At 45.8% G+C, this 14,528-nt stretch overlaps 2 protein-coding genes across 4 annotated transcripts in view; one reads left to right on the top strand and one right to left on the bottom strand.

Annotated features, from left to right (window-relative positions):
* The window catches only part of PHTF2 (putative homeodomain transcription factor 2), a 96,791-nt gene that overhangs the window by 55,749 nt on the left and 26,514 nt on the right, over positions 1 to 14,528 (bottom strand). The window contains exon 1 of one of the 2 annotated variants that reach the window (XM_058805350.1): positions 6,955 to 7,072. The exons of the other annotated variant lie outside the window; for it this stretch is intronic. The gene's annotated coding sequence lies outside the window, so the exon portion shown is untranslated. Of the gene's footprint in view, positions 1 to 6,954; positions 7,073 to 14,528 lie in introns of those variants that run through there. 2 annotated transcript variants of the gene reach the window in all.
* On the top strand, positions 7,520 to 12,792 carry TMEM60 (transmembrane protein 60). 2 transcript variants are annotated; one of them, XM_058805352.1, is made up of 3 exons: positions 7,548 to 7,609; positions 7,996 to 8,045; positions 10,729 to 12,792. In XM_058805352.1, exon 3 carries the CDS (start codon positions 10,771 to 10,773, stop codon positions 11,173 to 11,175), a length of 405 nt encoding a protein of 134 aa, XP_058661335.1. In that variant the 5' UTR covers positions 7,548 to 7,609; positions 7,996 to 8,045; positions 10,729 to 10,770; the 3' UTR covers positions 11,176 to 12,792. The 2 variants fall into 2 exon arrangements, with proteins under 2 accessions (XP_058661334.1, XP_058661335.1); XM_058805351.1 differs by lacking the exon at positions 7,996 to 8,045 and having other exon boundaries at positions 7,520 to 7,609.

Genomic DNA, 14,528 nt, shown 5'->3' with positions numbered 1-14,528 from the left:
CACTGGATCTACAGCCATTTCTGAAAATGCTGTACCGTTAAAAAAAAAATAAAAACCAGCACATGCTTGATCTAAAGTTCTTTCTATTCCTGTTTTTTGTACTGAATACTACACACACACACATACATATCCCATTAAACATTGGCAACCTCATACTGAGAAATCCCTGAAACATTGCATGTACACATCTGCTCTTACAACTGTAACAACTTTATTAAAGAACAGAATTTCTATAAACACCAAGTTTTGTGTGTGTATATATATATATATATATATATATATATATATATCTGCCCTAACAAATATTGAAAAAAAACCCTCCAAACAAATATCATCACCACCTTGAAATGAAATGCCTTTCTTCTTTCTTGAGATTCCTAAGGCAATAATAAATCTTGCTCACTGGAAATACTGACGTGTGTTTAGGAAGACATGTTTATCTGTCACCAGGCACTGCACAGCAGAGTTGTGGCTTCTTGATGACTACAGTCAGGAAGCTGAAAACCACTCCTAAATCACCAAGTTTGCATCATGTTCCACAAATAGTTATCCAGCAAGTTTTTGAAGCAGCTGAGGCATGAAGTGGCTGAGCTGTCGGAAAAAGCTGCTGCCTCTGGTAACAGCCACTGCTCTGTAGGAACAGAGTTGAAAATGCTGAGCAGGAATTTTTAAATTATTTTTTTAAAAAAAGGTCTCTGGAGTGATCCAAGCAAGGAATTGCAGAGTAACAAGCCTTACATGTGTATCTGGCAAGGTCCTCAAAACAATCATTAAAAATGGAACACCATTATACCCGAAAGTCTATCTGATAGGGTCTAATCAGCAGTTTCTACACAGGAAGATCATGTCTCGGTCTATCAGTATTTCTGGACATGTCAAACTAACTGATCGACAAGAGCAAGTGAGAGAACATATGTGGACTTTCAAAGAACCTTTGGAAAGATGTCAAAGGCTTCCAAAGAGTCTGTTATCTATGAAAAGCAAACATTGCCACAGATTAAAACCAGCCAAAACACTGAAGAAAATATGGACTCAACATTCTTCACTGCAATCAGCTAATTGGAAAATGAAGATTAACAGCAGCATCCAGTCTGCACAGAGCAGGCTACTGATCACCTATTGATACTGGTGCCCAGAAACTCCTTGGATCACAGACCACTGACCTGCAGCTCTTCCATTCAGTGCCAGTCCAAGGTAAACTGCACACAAATCCCCATTCTCCTTCATGCAGAACCATCCTAATCCTGAAACCAAACAGACTAAATTTTCCTAGCCTGGTGTCTCTATGTTCCACTGGCTTTCACACATCTCAGCACACAGCAGTGACAGAGGCAGACATTCAGGGCCTCATCCACCCCACATGTGCCTGGTGACTACCTTGGTCAAGGATGAGAGCATCCAGAAATGGCAAATTCCAGGTAAGTTTTCCAACCATCTGACTCTTACTAGAGAGATGAACACAGACACCATGTCATTGCTTATCAGGCCCTGACAGATAAGGGTAGAGATGCCCCACATTCCTGCTGGCTCCCAGAGCTCCACAGAAGGAACTTCAAGCAGACACAATCTCCCCCTAAAGACACGTCCACACGACCGATGGCAGAGGTCAGGATGCCCTGTAAGGCTCTACAAGGGTTTTACCCACTCTAAACCAGCACCACCACAGGACACTGTCCCTAGTGACCAGCTGCCAGCCCCAGAGCCCATCACACAGGGCACAGCTGCCAGGCTCTGGCTGCCCCTGCTGAGCTCTCACAGGATTCACCTCTGCAGAGTGAATTTCCACAACAAATGGCACAAACAGTGAGCACAAATGGCACCGAGGCAGCTCTGACCACAGCCAGCTTGAACACTGCATCTCTCCCCATCAGCCTCCTCAAGCACCATTAACACAGTGATCTCGACTAATTAGGGCTATTTCCCCTCTCCTCCTCCTATCTGGACCAGTAGACTATGATTTTTATGAAGTACTGCCTAAATTAAGTTCTGAAATAGAGTGAACTGAGCCCTGTCCTATTATTCCAAATTTTAAGCTTCTGTTAAAAGGTTCAGCAGTGCTCACTATATTTATCTTTTATACTGCAAAGAAGAAAAGAAAACCTGAAGCAGTTAACATTTCTAGATGGCAATCTCAAACTAGCAAAGCTTAAGAAAATGCATAAATTTTAACAATGAAAAGGCAAAATAAATGGAATTCAGTATCAACCATGTCAGTGTTATCTGTAAGGGAAGGCAGGGGGAGAGAACTATGAAGACCACTAAAAGCCTTAAGAAATGATATCTCAAATCCAGAAAGGAGCTTCAGCAGCTCAGGGACATCAGCTCTGTTCATCAGCTGTGCAATCTGATTTGAAATACACCTACTTTATTGGGAGAAGATTATTAAAATATATGGGGGAGGGGTACTGAGAAGGGCTATGAATTACCAACAACTTGAAAGACTCTCCTATTGAAACAGGCAACCATGAACAGAAAAATAAGGCATTATAATAAATTAAATGACACTTCAAGAGAAAAACAGAAAATAAAGTCAAGAAAACAACAGCTTCCCAGTAATACAGGCAACTTCATTTATTAACTAAGCTGAGAGGATAGCAAAGCCAAATTTTTAACAGGGAAATATTATATTACAACACATAAGCAGACTGTTAGACTCACTGCCACAAGAAGTCACTGAAGCCAAGATTTTACTCCCATTCAAAAAGAAAGCAGCTATTTAAACACACAATAACAATAATAATAAGGGAAAAAAAATAAACACAAAGCTGAGGGAGTCTCCAGCTTCATAACCCAGGATGCAAGAAAGCATCCAAAGAGATCACTGGGCTGTGCTGGGCCATGCAAACACTGCCCTGAACCCGACTGCAGACGGCCAGAAGCCAACACCAAGGAGAGCCACACACAGAACAAACTGTCCCTTGCACACATCAACACCAAGGGTGCTCAGTGCCAAGGCAGCATCTGCCAACCACCTAAACCCCAAAAGCATCTGGCGCTGGCCAGCGTCCAGAATGTGAGGCTCGCACGATTTCACGTCTGATGGGATACTGCTTTCATTTCTTCTCCCACTCCGCAGTTGTGTTTTAGTTTTTAAGAACAGAACCACAAATTATTTGCAAGTAGGAGTCCAGTGCTTGGACTCATTCCAGAAAGCCATCTAGGCTCTTTGGAGAACATCTACCAAGATCACCTCAAATGAGCAAAGAATTAAATACTGAACATTACATGTATTCCCAGCGGAAACAAACTTGGAAAAAATCCCATTCACATGCATAAATTAAAAAAAAAAACCAAGAGAATAGTTCTAGGAACTCCCTGATATCCTCTCCTTCCACGAAAAACAACCAAACAAAAAAGCCCACCACAAGCACAAGCTGTATTTCTAAATTTCCTGACAACACAATGGATCTCTCTATATGTGATTGCTGTAACTTTGAAGCTGCTCTGAGATGGGGCTGGAGCAGACTGATGACCTCCAATGACCCTTTGCTAAATTATTCTATGATTACAAGCAGAGCATACCCAAGCATTACACAGCAATACATTATCACTCTAATCAGTATTAACCCTTTCTTCCACTGTGGCAATTTATTAAGCTCTGTGGGTTCGTCTTAAAAATTCTAATATAATTTCTTCAAAGACTTAACCATTTCCTCCTCTGCATCCATCAAGAAGGACCTTCATAAATAACAGAACAGTAAATTCAAGGGAGAAAACATGATATTAAAAGCTTTCAAAGTCTGTTACTTCTCACACCACCACATATCTTTTGGTAAGTGGTGATCAATTGTCCTCAAACAGGAAGATGCAGCACTACCTCTGACAGGCACCCCCTAAGAGTTTTGTTTTGTTTCCTTCATAAAACAAAAAAACATCAGAGAAAAAACAGGCCTACCTTGCTCTGTGGGCAGAAGCAATTAAGTCTGCCTGCTCTTACCATTGTCCCCACCCAAAATATTTTTCCTGCCCCCCACCCATCATAACAACCAGCCCAAGTGCTTGGCTGGCCAGTCAAAGTAGGCTAGTGCTGATGGCTCAGAGCTTAGGACACACACTGCCCAACAATTGCTCACTTCTTGGAGAAGGGAGGGACTCTATGACTGCTTTTTTTGGGTAGGAATATTAATTTGGGACACTACCCATCTAAAGTTTTATAAAAATTTGTCACAATGTAGGTAGTGTCTTTCAGGTGCCACTAACTTTGGTTTCATCATCTGAGTAAGAAGTGACTCAAATGGGAGAAGAGAGACAAAGGAAGCAATTGTACAAGCTTTGTGCCTTTAATAAGTCTTGCTAAAAATCCACATAAACTGTCTGATGATGAATCCATAAACAACACTGTTTATTATGAAAAGAACTTCCTCACGGACAAAAGGAAACCCAAACCCCAATCTCTGACTGGTATCATTCTCACTCACAAGGGTCCTGAGAAAAAACAAAAAATTTCAACAGGATTTCTACTAGAAATAAGTAAAGACAGATATATAGAAAAAGCCAAGGAAGACAGTACATGTAACTTTGGAGAATTAGGAAAGAAATAAAGTCCACTGCTTTCCAGTGACCCCTGCCAGCTGTGACAGGAACAGCATTGTTCAACTCCAGCAGCATTCCACCCCTCACTGCCTGGTCAGCTGCCTCAAACCAGGCTGACTGGAATTCTTTAACACACCTCTGTCCCCCTCTAAAACACACCAATCCTGCTTCCCCTTTCAAAACCTGCAGGACTCTGATTTCTCCCAGAATTCACACCAGTGCCTGGCACCTATGGATACAGGCAGGATCAACTTTTTGAGACAAGCTGAGCTAACTCTGCTCTGGGATAAACCCAGAATACTCTAAATTCTCCATGGAGTTCCCAACAACTACTGACAACTTATTTGTATGTCACGTTCCACATAACGCAAGGGGAAAAAATTATTGTGCAAACATTGAATTAAACCAACTAGGTTTCCGAATTCTTTTTCTGGTGACTCAGGCTCATGTTTTATCCTTGGAAATATTTATATCCAGAATAAAAACATACATTGGCAGTAAAACATAGCAACAGAATGTGTAACTGCACAAATATTCCACTTCAAACATGGACTGGGATCTTAAATACACAAGTTCCAAGCACTGCTCTCAACCTTCACCTTCAGAAATGAAAGTTGCTTGCAAATACTGTACAATGGAGTCCATCAAGGTGATGTGCATACATACATTCATAAACACCTTACTGGAACAGAAATAAGACTTCTGAGAAAAGGATTATCCTTCCCAGGGAGTCACAAGCAAAGAGGCAAACCAAAGAAGATCACCAAAACTTCAGAGCTACAAAAATAGCCAAATGCATACAGCTATTTATAACCCAGAGATTTATGCACAAACCACTTTTAGCCTCTTAACCTCAGGGAAACAAAGTCTGATGCCAAGCACTAATGTATGTAACAGAAATACAGAAATACAGCCTGCTGCTGCTTACTGACCACTCCTAGTGCAGCTGAAGATATTAGGATTCACTTACTAGGATTAACAGGTTATTTCAAGTGCTGCACTTCTCCCTGATAAAACAGATACCACCATCTGTTTAACATCATCAACAGGAAGATATAAGCAGACAAATTACTGATGACACACCATCCCCAGTCTCAGTCCTAATGGAGAACTCGTGTTTCCAAACTGTAAGGCAAGCTGTATTTTCTGTAGGAATATTTCATCACAAAGAATTTCAGAACATTAATTAAAGTACTTTCAACAAGTCAGGTTTTCCAATTAATTACTTTTTCCATTTAATTATATGACAGATGGATAAGGCACTAGCAAATTTGGAACAAAATGCAAGACTCGGCAGCATTGCTTCTCAAGTGACCAGTAACATGTAAAAGCAGTAAAAGGCAAAATACCAGGCACAGAGCTTAACACCATGGACTCAAAGTTTCACTGAATTTGATAGATCTGGGTAACACGCCCTCAGAGGGTGTGAGAAACAGAAGTAAAAGTAACAAACACCTGCACAGTTCTACTGCTGTGGGATACATTTTCCTCAGCTCCTTTGTTTCTCACAGAAAAGACAGCAAATGAAACACCAAGAAAATGAATGTGACAGCATAAACTTTGAGTGATGAGTTCTCTAATATCTTCATTCCCAAACGGAAAACCAAGGATAAGCTGTAGTAAGGTTGGCCCTGTTTTAGGGTGGAAAAGAGGAAAAAAAAAAAAAAAAAGAGGTAAAGCAAAAGAAAACATAAAGGCATGTAAAACACAAGAGACACGAGTGAGGTCAGAGACGAACATGAAGATGCTGAAATTCAAGAGCTCTGAAGGGAAGCAGAAGAGACGCTCCATCGTTCTATCACCTGACACGGGCACCGAGGCAGCTCTCGGTACGCTCAGCGGGAGCAGGAGCCGCACAGCAGCGCCGGAGCGGGCAGGCAGAGCCCCGAGCGCGGCGAGGGCCCCGGACCGTACCGGCACATCTCCGCCCGCACCGGGGGACGCGACACCCGGACACCGAAGGCTCCGGGACGGCGCGGTCGCTGCCCGGACGGCCCCGATGCGGCTCCGCGGCGTTGCGGGGCAGGGGCCGCCCGGAGCCGCGCTCGGACCCCCGCCCCAGCGGCGCCGGCTCCGCCGGAGGGAACCGCGGCGCCGCGGAGGCCGCGGCCGCCCGCCCGTGCCCCGGCAGGGGCTGCCCCGGGGGAGCTGGGGGGCGGCAGCCGCGCCGCTCCCGCCGCCCGGCCAGGGCAGCCGCGGCAGCCCCGCCGGTGATGCCCGCCCCGCGCCTCCGCCGCGCTGTCCCCGAGCACCGAGAGGGCACCGCCGCCTCGCCCCGGCCGGCCCCGCTCGGCCCCTTCCCCAGCCGCGCGGGGAACTCGGCGCCCCGGCTCTCCCCCCACCGCTGCTGCCCCGGCGTGGCGGAGCCGCCCCGTGTGCCGACCCCCCCCGGGTGTCGGAGCCCCCCCGCCGCCATCTCACCGTTCGCCGGTGCCGCGGGGCAGCGCGCGCCGCACGCAACGGCGGCGGGAGCGCGAGGCGGCGGCGGGAAGGCGCGCGCGAGGCAACAGCTGGCGGGGGAAGCGCGAGGTGGGGGGGGAGCGGCGCGCGCGTCCAGGCGCCAGCGGCGGCAGCAACAGCGCGCCACCCGCGCGCGCCGCCGGGCCGGGGGCGGGGCCAGCGCGGGCCGGCAGCCAACGGCGGCCCCTCCGCCTCCGGGGGCGGGGACAAGCCGTGACCGGCGGCCGCACAGCCCAACGAGAGCGCGAGGAAGGCGGGGCTGCACTTGACGGACAGGCGGCGGGGCGGAGGCGAGGCCGCTGTGACAGACAGCCCTTTGCACCAATCGGCGGCGGGGGCGGGGCTCCAGCCTTATCCGCCGCCGGCCGGGATGGGCGGCCCCGGCTCGAGGGGCGTCACCGACGGCCGGGATAGGAGGGCGGGATTAACTTGAGCGACGTCGCCATGGTCCAATGAAAATGGGGGGCGGCAGGACGCGCGCCCCCGCTGGCCAATAGCAGGCGCGGGGCTGGTGAGGGAGGCGGGCGCTTCCCTGAGGCGGAGCGGGCGGGGAGGGCCCCGCGCCCCCTCAGCTGAGCGCGGGCCCCGCGGACCGGGGGATGCGCCGGGATCTGCGGTAGGTGACGGGAGCCAGGGGGGATCCCGCCTCCGGGAGCGCCGGCACGGCCGGGGAAGCGGGGCCCGGCGGGACAAGGCCGTGAGGCCGACGGAGGGGAGGGGCCGAGTTTGAGAATACAAAGCTGTGTTTAATAGGGGTTTTAAGCCGGGCCTACCGCAGTGTTTCTTGCGAAGTGTTAAATTACCCATAGGATCAGAATAGGCTCTAAAGTGGTATTTAATCGAACTGGGGTTCTGTTTAACATGGTTTCACCATAATACCAGTGTCAGGACTTTTTAGGCGATGCTCAAGGTTTAAATCTAAATGTGTGGGTTCGTGTTATTACTGCTGAGCTGAGTGCCATGTGTAAGTTGCCCTCCTCTTTATTTTTTTCTCCTAAACAGGACAGTGTTAGCTATCACAATATCCTCGTTATGCAGATCATCCCACCAAGGTCAGTGATGCTCCTTGGATAGTTTCTGCTCACTGAAAATATTCACTCTCTAATTATCTCGGTCCTTTAATAGGAATCAGGAGCTTTTTTATTTCCACTCTGACATCCCATCAGTGTTCTCACTGAAGAGCCAGTCCGGACCTGTGGCACAGCTGCATCCTTTTCCCAGTGTCACCCAGCTTGCTGGGATGGCTGGGCTCTAGCAAAGAATCTGCCCATCATCTGTGTTTCATCATGAGATCATCAAATGCTCCATGTAATCAAACCCTTCATTGTTATGTCAGCTCTATATCCAGCTCTCAGCCTTCAAAATCTGGCAGCTTTCTTTACTTGGACTCTTAGATCTCAAAAGTACACTTGGATTTTCTTGAGTTTTCATCTCAGAATGCCTCTAAAACTGACTGGAGCCATGCAGTCCTGCCCAGTCTGGCAGCAACATCTGTTATATCAGAGAAAGGCAGTGTAACTTCTTCCCATGCTGAATTTTCTGCCTGTTTTTCCAGTTGTGCAAGGTGGTTCTTAGCAAAGTGAAAGTATTTTCAAGTGAACAACCTTCAAACTGAGTAGCCCCATGTAATACATCTTCAGGAGCTTTGTGTTTCCTCCAGAGACAGGTGATAGCACCTTCTTTGAGTATCTGATAACCTGATACTTCTGAGAGTGTTGAGTTTCTCTTTTCCTTTCAGACCCAAGTTTCCAGTCTGTTTCTGTTTGGTTTCTGCTTTCTCCAGTTTGCTAATAAGAGAGTTTCCTTCTTGTGTTTGTAGCATTGATTTCCAGAGCTGGTTTTGAAAAACATTCTCATGAAAAGAATGTTGAAACTTCATCTCAGACCATGACTCCTCACTTTAGCCACAGACTTGCACTTGAGAATATTGCAAGTGTTTTCAAAATACTGTAAAAGCTTTAGGCCAGACATAGCAATTGTTCTGCCATCCCCTGCCAGCTGCTTTAGGTTTGTTTCTGTAACAAGAGCAAAACAATACTATCTAAACCTCCTCCAGTTTTTTCTCCCCTTAACTCTTGGGTGCTGCTTCTGAGTTTCCCTCTTCCCCAAGGAAGAGAAGGGTGAGGGGTTTGGTTCCACCCTGTCAGGAGCTGCCTTTGACCAGAGCCTTTGGTGATCTGAGCAGAGCTGAGACTGTGAAAAGCAAAACTACAAAATCCTGCTTTAAACTTTCTCTTTTTTCCTAGTTCAGCTCAGGGAACTGGCCTGATTTGGACACAAGTGTCAGCCCCAAAACAAAGAGGGGATGCACTGACTGCAGCTCCAGTTTAGATTATTTAAGGCAAAACTGGATCTTCTTACAAGAAATCTTACTAAATCCAATCCATCCAAACTTCAAACCCAGACAAAACAGTAGATCTGTGTATCAGAAGGTGCAGATTTAAACTGTAGGATGATTTCAGTGATGTACACAATTGTTGTCCCCTCACTGTAAAATAGCAGGTCATCTCAAGTTGAGACAGCAACTTTCATTTCCCTCCTTCCAGCAGCAAATCTTATCTGAGCACAGAATTTGTTCAACTTCCTAATCCTGCCAAAAACCATTCCAGTTTAAAAACAAAAGGGTGGCAGCAGATCTGTAGATTTCTGCTTGCTGGGTGAGTTCAGCACCACAGTCAGGAGTGTTGGGTGCTGTGGTAATGCCTCCCAGGGAGCAGCAGCAGCTCCTGTCCTTCCCTCAGCATTCAGTGCTTCAGAGCACAACATCACACTCCCAGCCATTCAAATCTTTTTCTAGTCTGGAATAAATCAAAGCTCATTTTCTTATTTCAGGTGAAAGATTATTTGTGTTCTAAAGGGAATTAGTAAAAATTTTAACTCAAATTTTTGAAATAATTAAAATACACATTTCAGCACCATTTCACAGGTAAAAATGATTCATTTTTGTAGCATGAAATCTAGAGGAAGATCACAGTCCTTCACACTTCTGCTTTTTACACCTGTAGTGAAAGGCTTTTGGTAGGTGCAGTGGTAAAAGCTATCCAGTTAGGAAGATAAAAACTTCACTTTGATGACTGCAACAGCAGATGCATTTATCTTGTTTTTCTTTTGTCATGACTACAGAGAAATTTAAATACCCTGCCCAGCCAATAAACCTGTCTGCCAGTGTCTGAAACACTTGAGATACTGCAGGAAGCAAAGCTTATCTGCAGCCTTTGGTCACTTGAGGATGGCTGGCTGGCAGAAAGCTGGGCAGGGCTCAGTGGCTCAGTGTGGCCCGGGTCAGTTCAGCTGCAGCTCTGCAAACTGCAGGAACCCTCCAGGGCTCCTGTGCTGCTTTGGGGTTTGCTGTGGTTATTCTGTTACAGAGACAAAACTGTTTTGTTTTGTTGTCAAGTGTTAGCTCTGAGTGCCTCAGCACTGGTGCAAAATGGATCTGAACATATTCTTAACGTTCAGAAATCCCTAAATGAGCCTGACAGCTTGTTTGGGATTTAAAGTACAGTTTGTTTCACAGAACAAATTTAGATGAAGGCACTTACACAGCTGACTTAAGGCACTGCAAGGGAATGGTGGACTGGAACAAACCCTGCTCAGCTGAGCATGCTGATTATGAAGGTGTGGGTGAGGCCAGGAGTGGGAAAGCCAGAGCAAGGAATTGCTGTCCTTTATGGAATTTGCCTGATGGTGTCAGTGCCATCCTTTGATGCCCTCCCTCCCCTTGTGTTTCCTTAGGTTGTTGCTGACAGCCAAGGCCTTCCTCTCCAAGCTGTTTAAATGAGAATGTCCCTGGCGCAAAGAGTGCTGCTGACATGGCTTTTCACCTTACTCTTCCTGATCATGCTGGTGCTGAAGTTGGATGAGAAAGCACCGTGGAACTGGTTCCTCATTTTCATTCCCGTGTGGATCTTTGACACGATCCTTCTCGTGATGTTAATTGTAAAAATGGCCGGGCGCTGCAAGTCCGGCTTCGACCCCCGCAACGGCTCCCAGAACATGAAGAAGAAGGTCTGGTACCTCGTGGCCATGCTGCTGAAACTGGCCTTCTGCCTGGCCCTGTGTGCCAAGCTGCAGCGCTTCACCACCATGAAACTGGCCTACGTGTTCATCCCCCTGTGGGCCCTGCTGCTGGGGGCCATGGTGGAACTGGGGTACAACATCTTCTATGTACGGAGAGACTAGGCCAGGCCAGGAGCTTCCAGGCAAGGCTGGCACCAAATTACTGGGTTATTACCATTTTGCCACAAATTTGATCTTCAGACTAGAAAGCCAAATGAGTCAAGCTGGAGACTTAAGCTAAAGCAGACTGAAGACTGAAAGTAGATATGTTTCTTTTTTTTTATTTTAAAACTCACATATGCTCTTGTAAATAAAAGTATTTGTTCAACATAAGCTGTTCTAATATGATTACTGATACTTGTTACATGGAATAAGATATGGGTTCTTCACGTGCAGGTAGAAGACCTTGTCAAAATAACCACAAATGTTCTACCCAGAGTATCCAGCACATTGAGTAATCCTGGGAAAGAGGACTAACATTTTCTGCTACTTATCCTATCCTGTAAGTCAAGAAATAACCAGTTAACAGTAATTTCCATAAGGAGCTAAATTTGCTTTAAAAATCAGTAACAACTGACAGCAGCCAAATAAGAGCAAGAGAAGGAACACCTTTTTTTTTCTTTTTTTTGTTGTTGTTTTTGACAGTGAGATTCAGTGAGATTCCAGGGTAAAAATAAGCAGTTTTCTAAGCTGCTGAAACAGCCCATAACCAGTATGTTAACCCTAGGGAACACAGTTGGTAGCTGAGCTGTGCCAGCAGTCCTGAGATCCAGAGAAGAGGGAGACAATGGTATTTTTTTTCCCAAGTGAGAGATCAGTAATGCTGCAAGAGACTGAAAATACAGGGTGAGTGTAAAATACTGCATTTGTACCTGCCCCAAAGTGTTACTTGAACAAGACAGTCTTTAATAGCCAAGGATATGAAATTTTTGGGGGTGAAGCCTTGGCTTCATGGAGCACTGGCAAACTCAGATGTGAGGAAATGACCTTTGTCAGGTAAGAAGTGAATAGGACTTGAGGGAAGAACTGGAACTACAAGTGTATTTTGTGGGCTAAAATGCTCTTCCAGGAGATACAGTACCACCAAATTCAAATGTAGCAGTTATCTGGGACATACTGAAAATACTGATCCATTCCTAGAGACAAAAGAATGTCAAGTGAATGAAAAACAGTCTAGGGTAACAGGACATACCTAGACAAGTGTTTCACTAGTAAAATGTTAAGTATGTACATTCAGCTGTATTTGTCTGTGGAAGAAAGTATTCCTAAGTGTTTGGATTTACTCTTGCTGTTTCATCACACAAATGTGGGTAAAAACACAGAGGAACCATATTGTGGGAGACTGCTGAAAGAGCTTTATCTAAGAAAACATGTTCCATTCTAAGGCTGTGAATCTCAATTCAGAATATCAGGTAACAAATCCTCTATAAAATTAATTTAAGTCATAATTATTTCAGAATGGTTGACTGTCCTATCTTGCTAAAGAGAAGCCAGGAAAAGACAGAGACAAAAGAATTATAAACAGTAGCTGTTGTTAAAAAATGTAAAATATTTATAAATGCTTTATTTTTATTATAACAACTTGTCATCTTTTACTAAGCAAACCCAGGTACCCAGCCCGAAGATATGCACATCAGGTCATTTATGGGGAGTGCCTAGCAGGAACAGTTGTTTGGAGGAGGTGTAGCTATGCATTGGGTACTTCTGAAAAATACTTAACCTTGCTCTGTGTTTGAGACTTTTTGCCCATTCATGTGATGCTCCCGTGGAGAACTGACTTCCTTCAGTCTTGAGTGTTTTTTCAAGTAAAATTGGCACTTGTGATAAGGACGAGCTGTGGGGAGGGGGTACATTAATGTCAGAACTCACTCTGAGACCTGCTGGCTACAGCACTCACCTGTGGGTGCCACAGGTACCCATGTGTGGGGTGGGGAGAACAGGGTACCCGTGTGTGGGGTGGGGAGAACAGGGTACCCGTGTGTGGGGTGGGGAGAACAGGGTGCTGTGTGTGGGGTGCGGAGAACAGGGTAGCCATGTGTGGGGTGGGGAGAACAGGGTGCTGTGTGTGGGGTGCAGAGAACAGGGTGCTGTGTGTAGGGTGGGGAGAACAGGGTGCCCATGTGTGGGGTGGACAGAACAGGGTGCTGTGTGTGGGGTGGGGAGAACAGGGTGCTGTGTGTGGGGTGCAGAGAACAGGGTGCTGTGTGTGGGGTGCAGAGAACAGGGTGCTGTGTGTAGGGTGGGGAGAACAGGGTGCTGTGTGTGGGGTGCAGAGAACAGGGTGCTGTGTGTGGGGTGGGGAGAACAGATTTCATCTGCGCGTCCCACTTGGTTCTGTTCTGCAAATGGGACCCAAGCCACAGAGCCCCTGCCTGGAATGCAATGCCACTCCATGGCTGGCAGCTGGACCTTGTGCATTTGTTATGGCTGCTTTCAAAATTTCTGAAGAGTATCTAAAGCCCTACCTCCCATTCAGGTAAACTTTGATGACCCACTTAACAAGCAGTGATACAAGTGTGGAACAAGCATTCAAGCACCTGAGACGAGGTGATTTTATCTGCACACACACACTTACCTGTGGTAGGTATGGGACCAAGCATAAAATAACACCCATAGTAGTTTTCTTCTGATGATTCTGGAAGAATAAAATTCCCAACCCCCTTTTCAGAGGATGCCAGGACAGCCCTGTGCTGCTCAGGAGAGCAGAGCAGGTTTCCTCAGCCAAGCTGACAATGGTAATTGATTGTTATGACATAAAACAAAAGATGGAAGAATAAGAACTGGCTTCATTGGAACTTGGTGTATTATTAGCAAGATAGGCCATGAATGGTGACTCTGCCCCCTTAATAAACCCCTTCTCTTCCACAGATGTAACAATTATCAGAAAGTTTGGCATCTCTAATTAACTACAATCACACACAGTCCCTACAAATCTCCTTGTAATTGTTGCCTCTAATTCAAGAGAAAAAGATCAGCAATATCAGTTTTGGTTGTGGGTTTGGCTTTTTTTTTTTTTTAATAAAGTTTACCAACCTTGAAATAAATTATTTGGAAAGCTGAAGCAGATACTTCTTGCTGGTGTCATACCAGATACTTCTTGCTGGTGTCATACAGAAATCACACACAGCCAGACAGAAGTGCTCAATTTTCCAAGTTCCTTGTCCTTACAGGGGAACTTGGACAAGAGCATTTCCCTTTTGAGAATTCTGTATCACATTTAACTGACCTGAACAGTGATAAGATCTTTGTGCACACATCTCTGCCTTATCAGAGCTTCATGCAGAAGGATCTGTGACACAAAGTACACTATGGCCCACTGTGACCTCTCCAGAAACAGCTGCAGGAATTAATTACATCTGTTCATAATTACACTGTTCTCAAAGGTGCTGATGACAGCTTGGAAGTGGAACCAATTTCCACCAATCTCCTCATACATTTTCCTAAATTTACCAACTGATCTTCAGTAACAAGATAAA

Source organism: Ammospiza caudacuta, chromosome 5 (genome assembly GCF_027887145.1).
Source record: "Ammospiza caudacuta isolate bAmmCau1 chromosome 5, bAmmCau1.pri, whole genome shotgun sequence".
Classification (NCBI taxonomy): domain Eukaryota; kingdom Metazoa; phylum Chordata; class Aves; order Passeriformes; family Passerellidae; genus Ammospiza; species Ammospiza caudacuta.
This window is presented reverse-complemented; position numbering and strand designations above follow the sequence as displayed.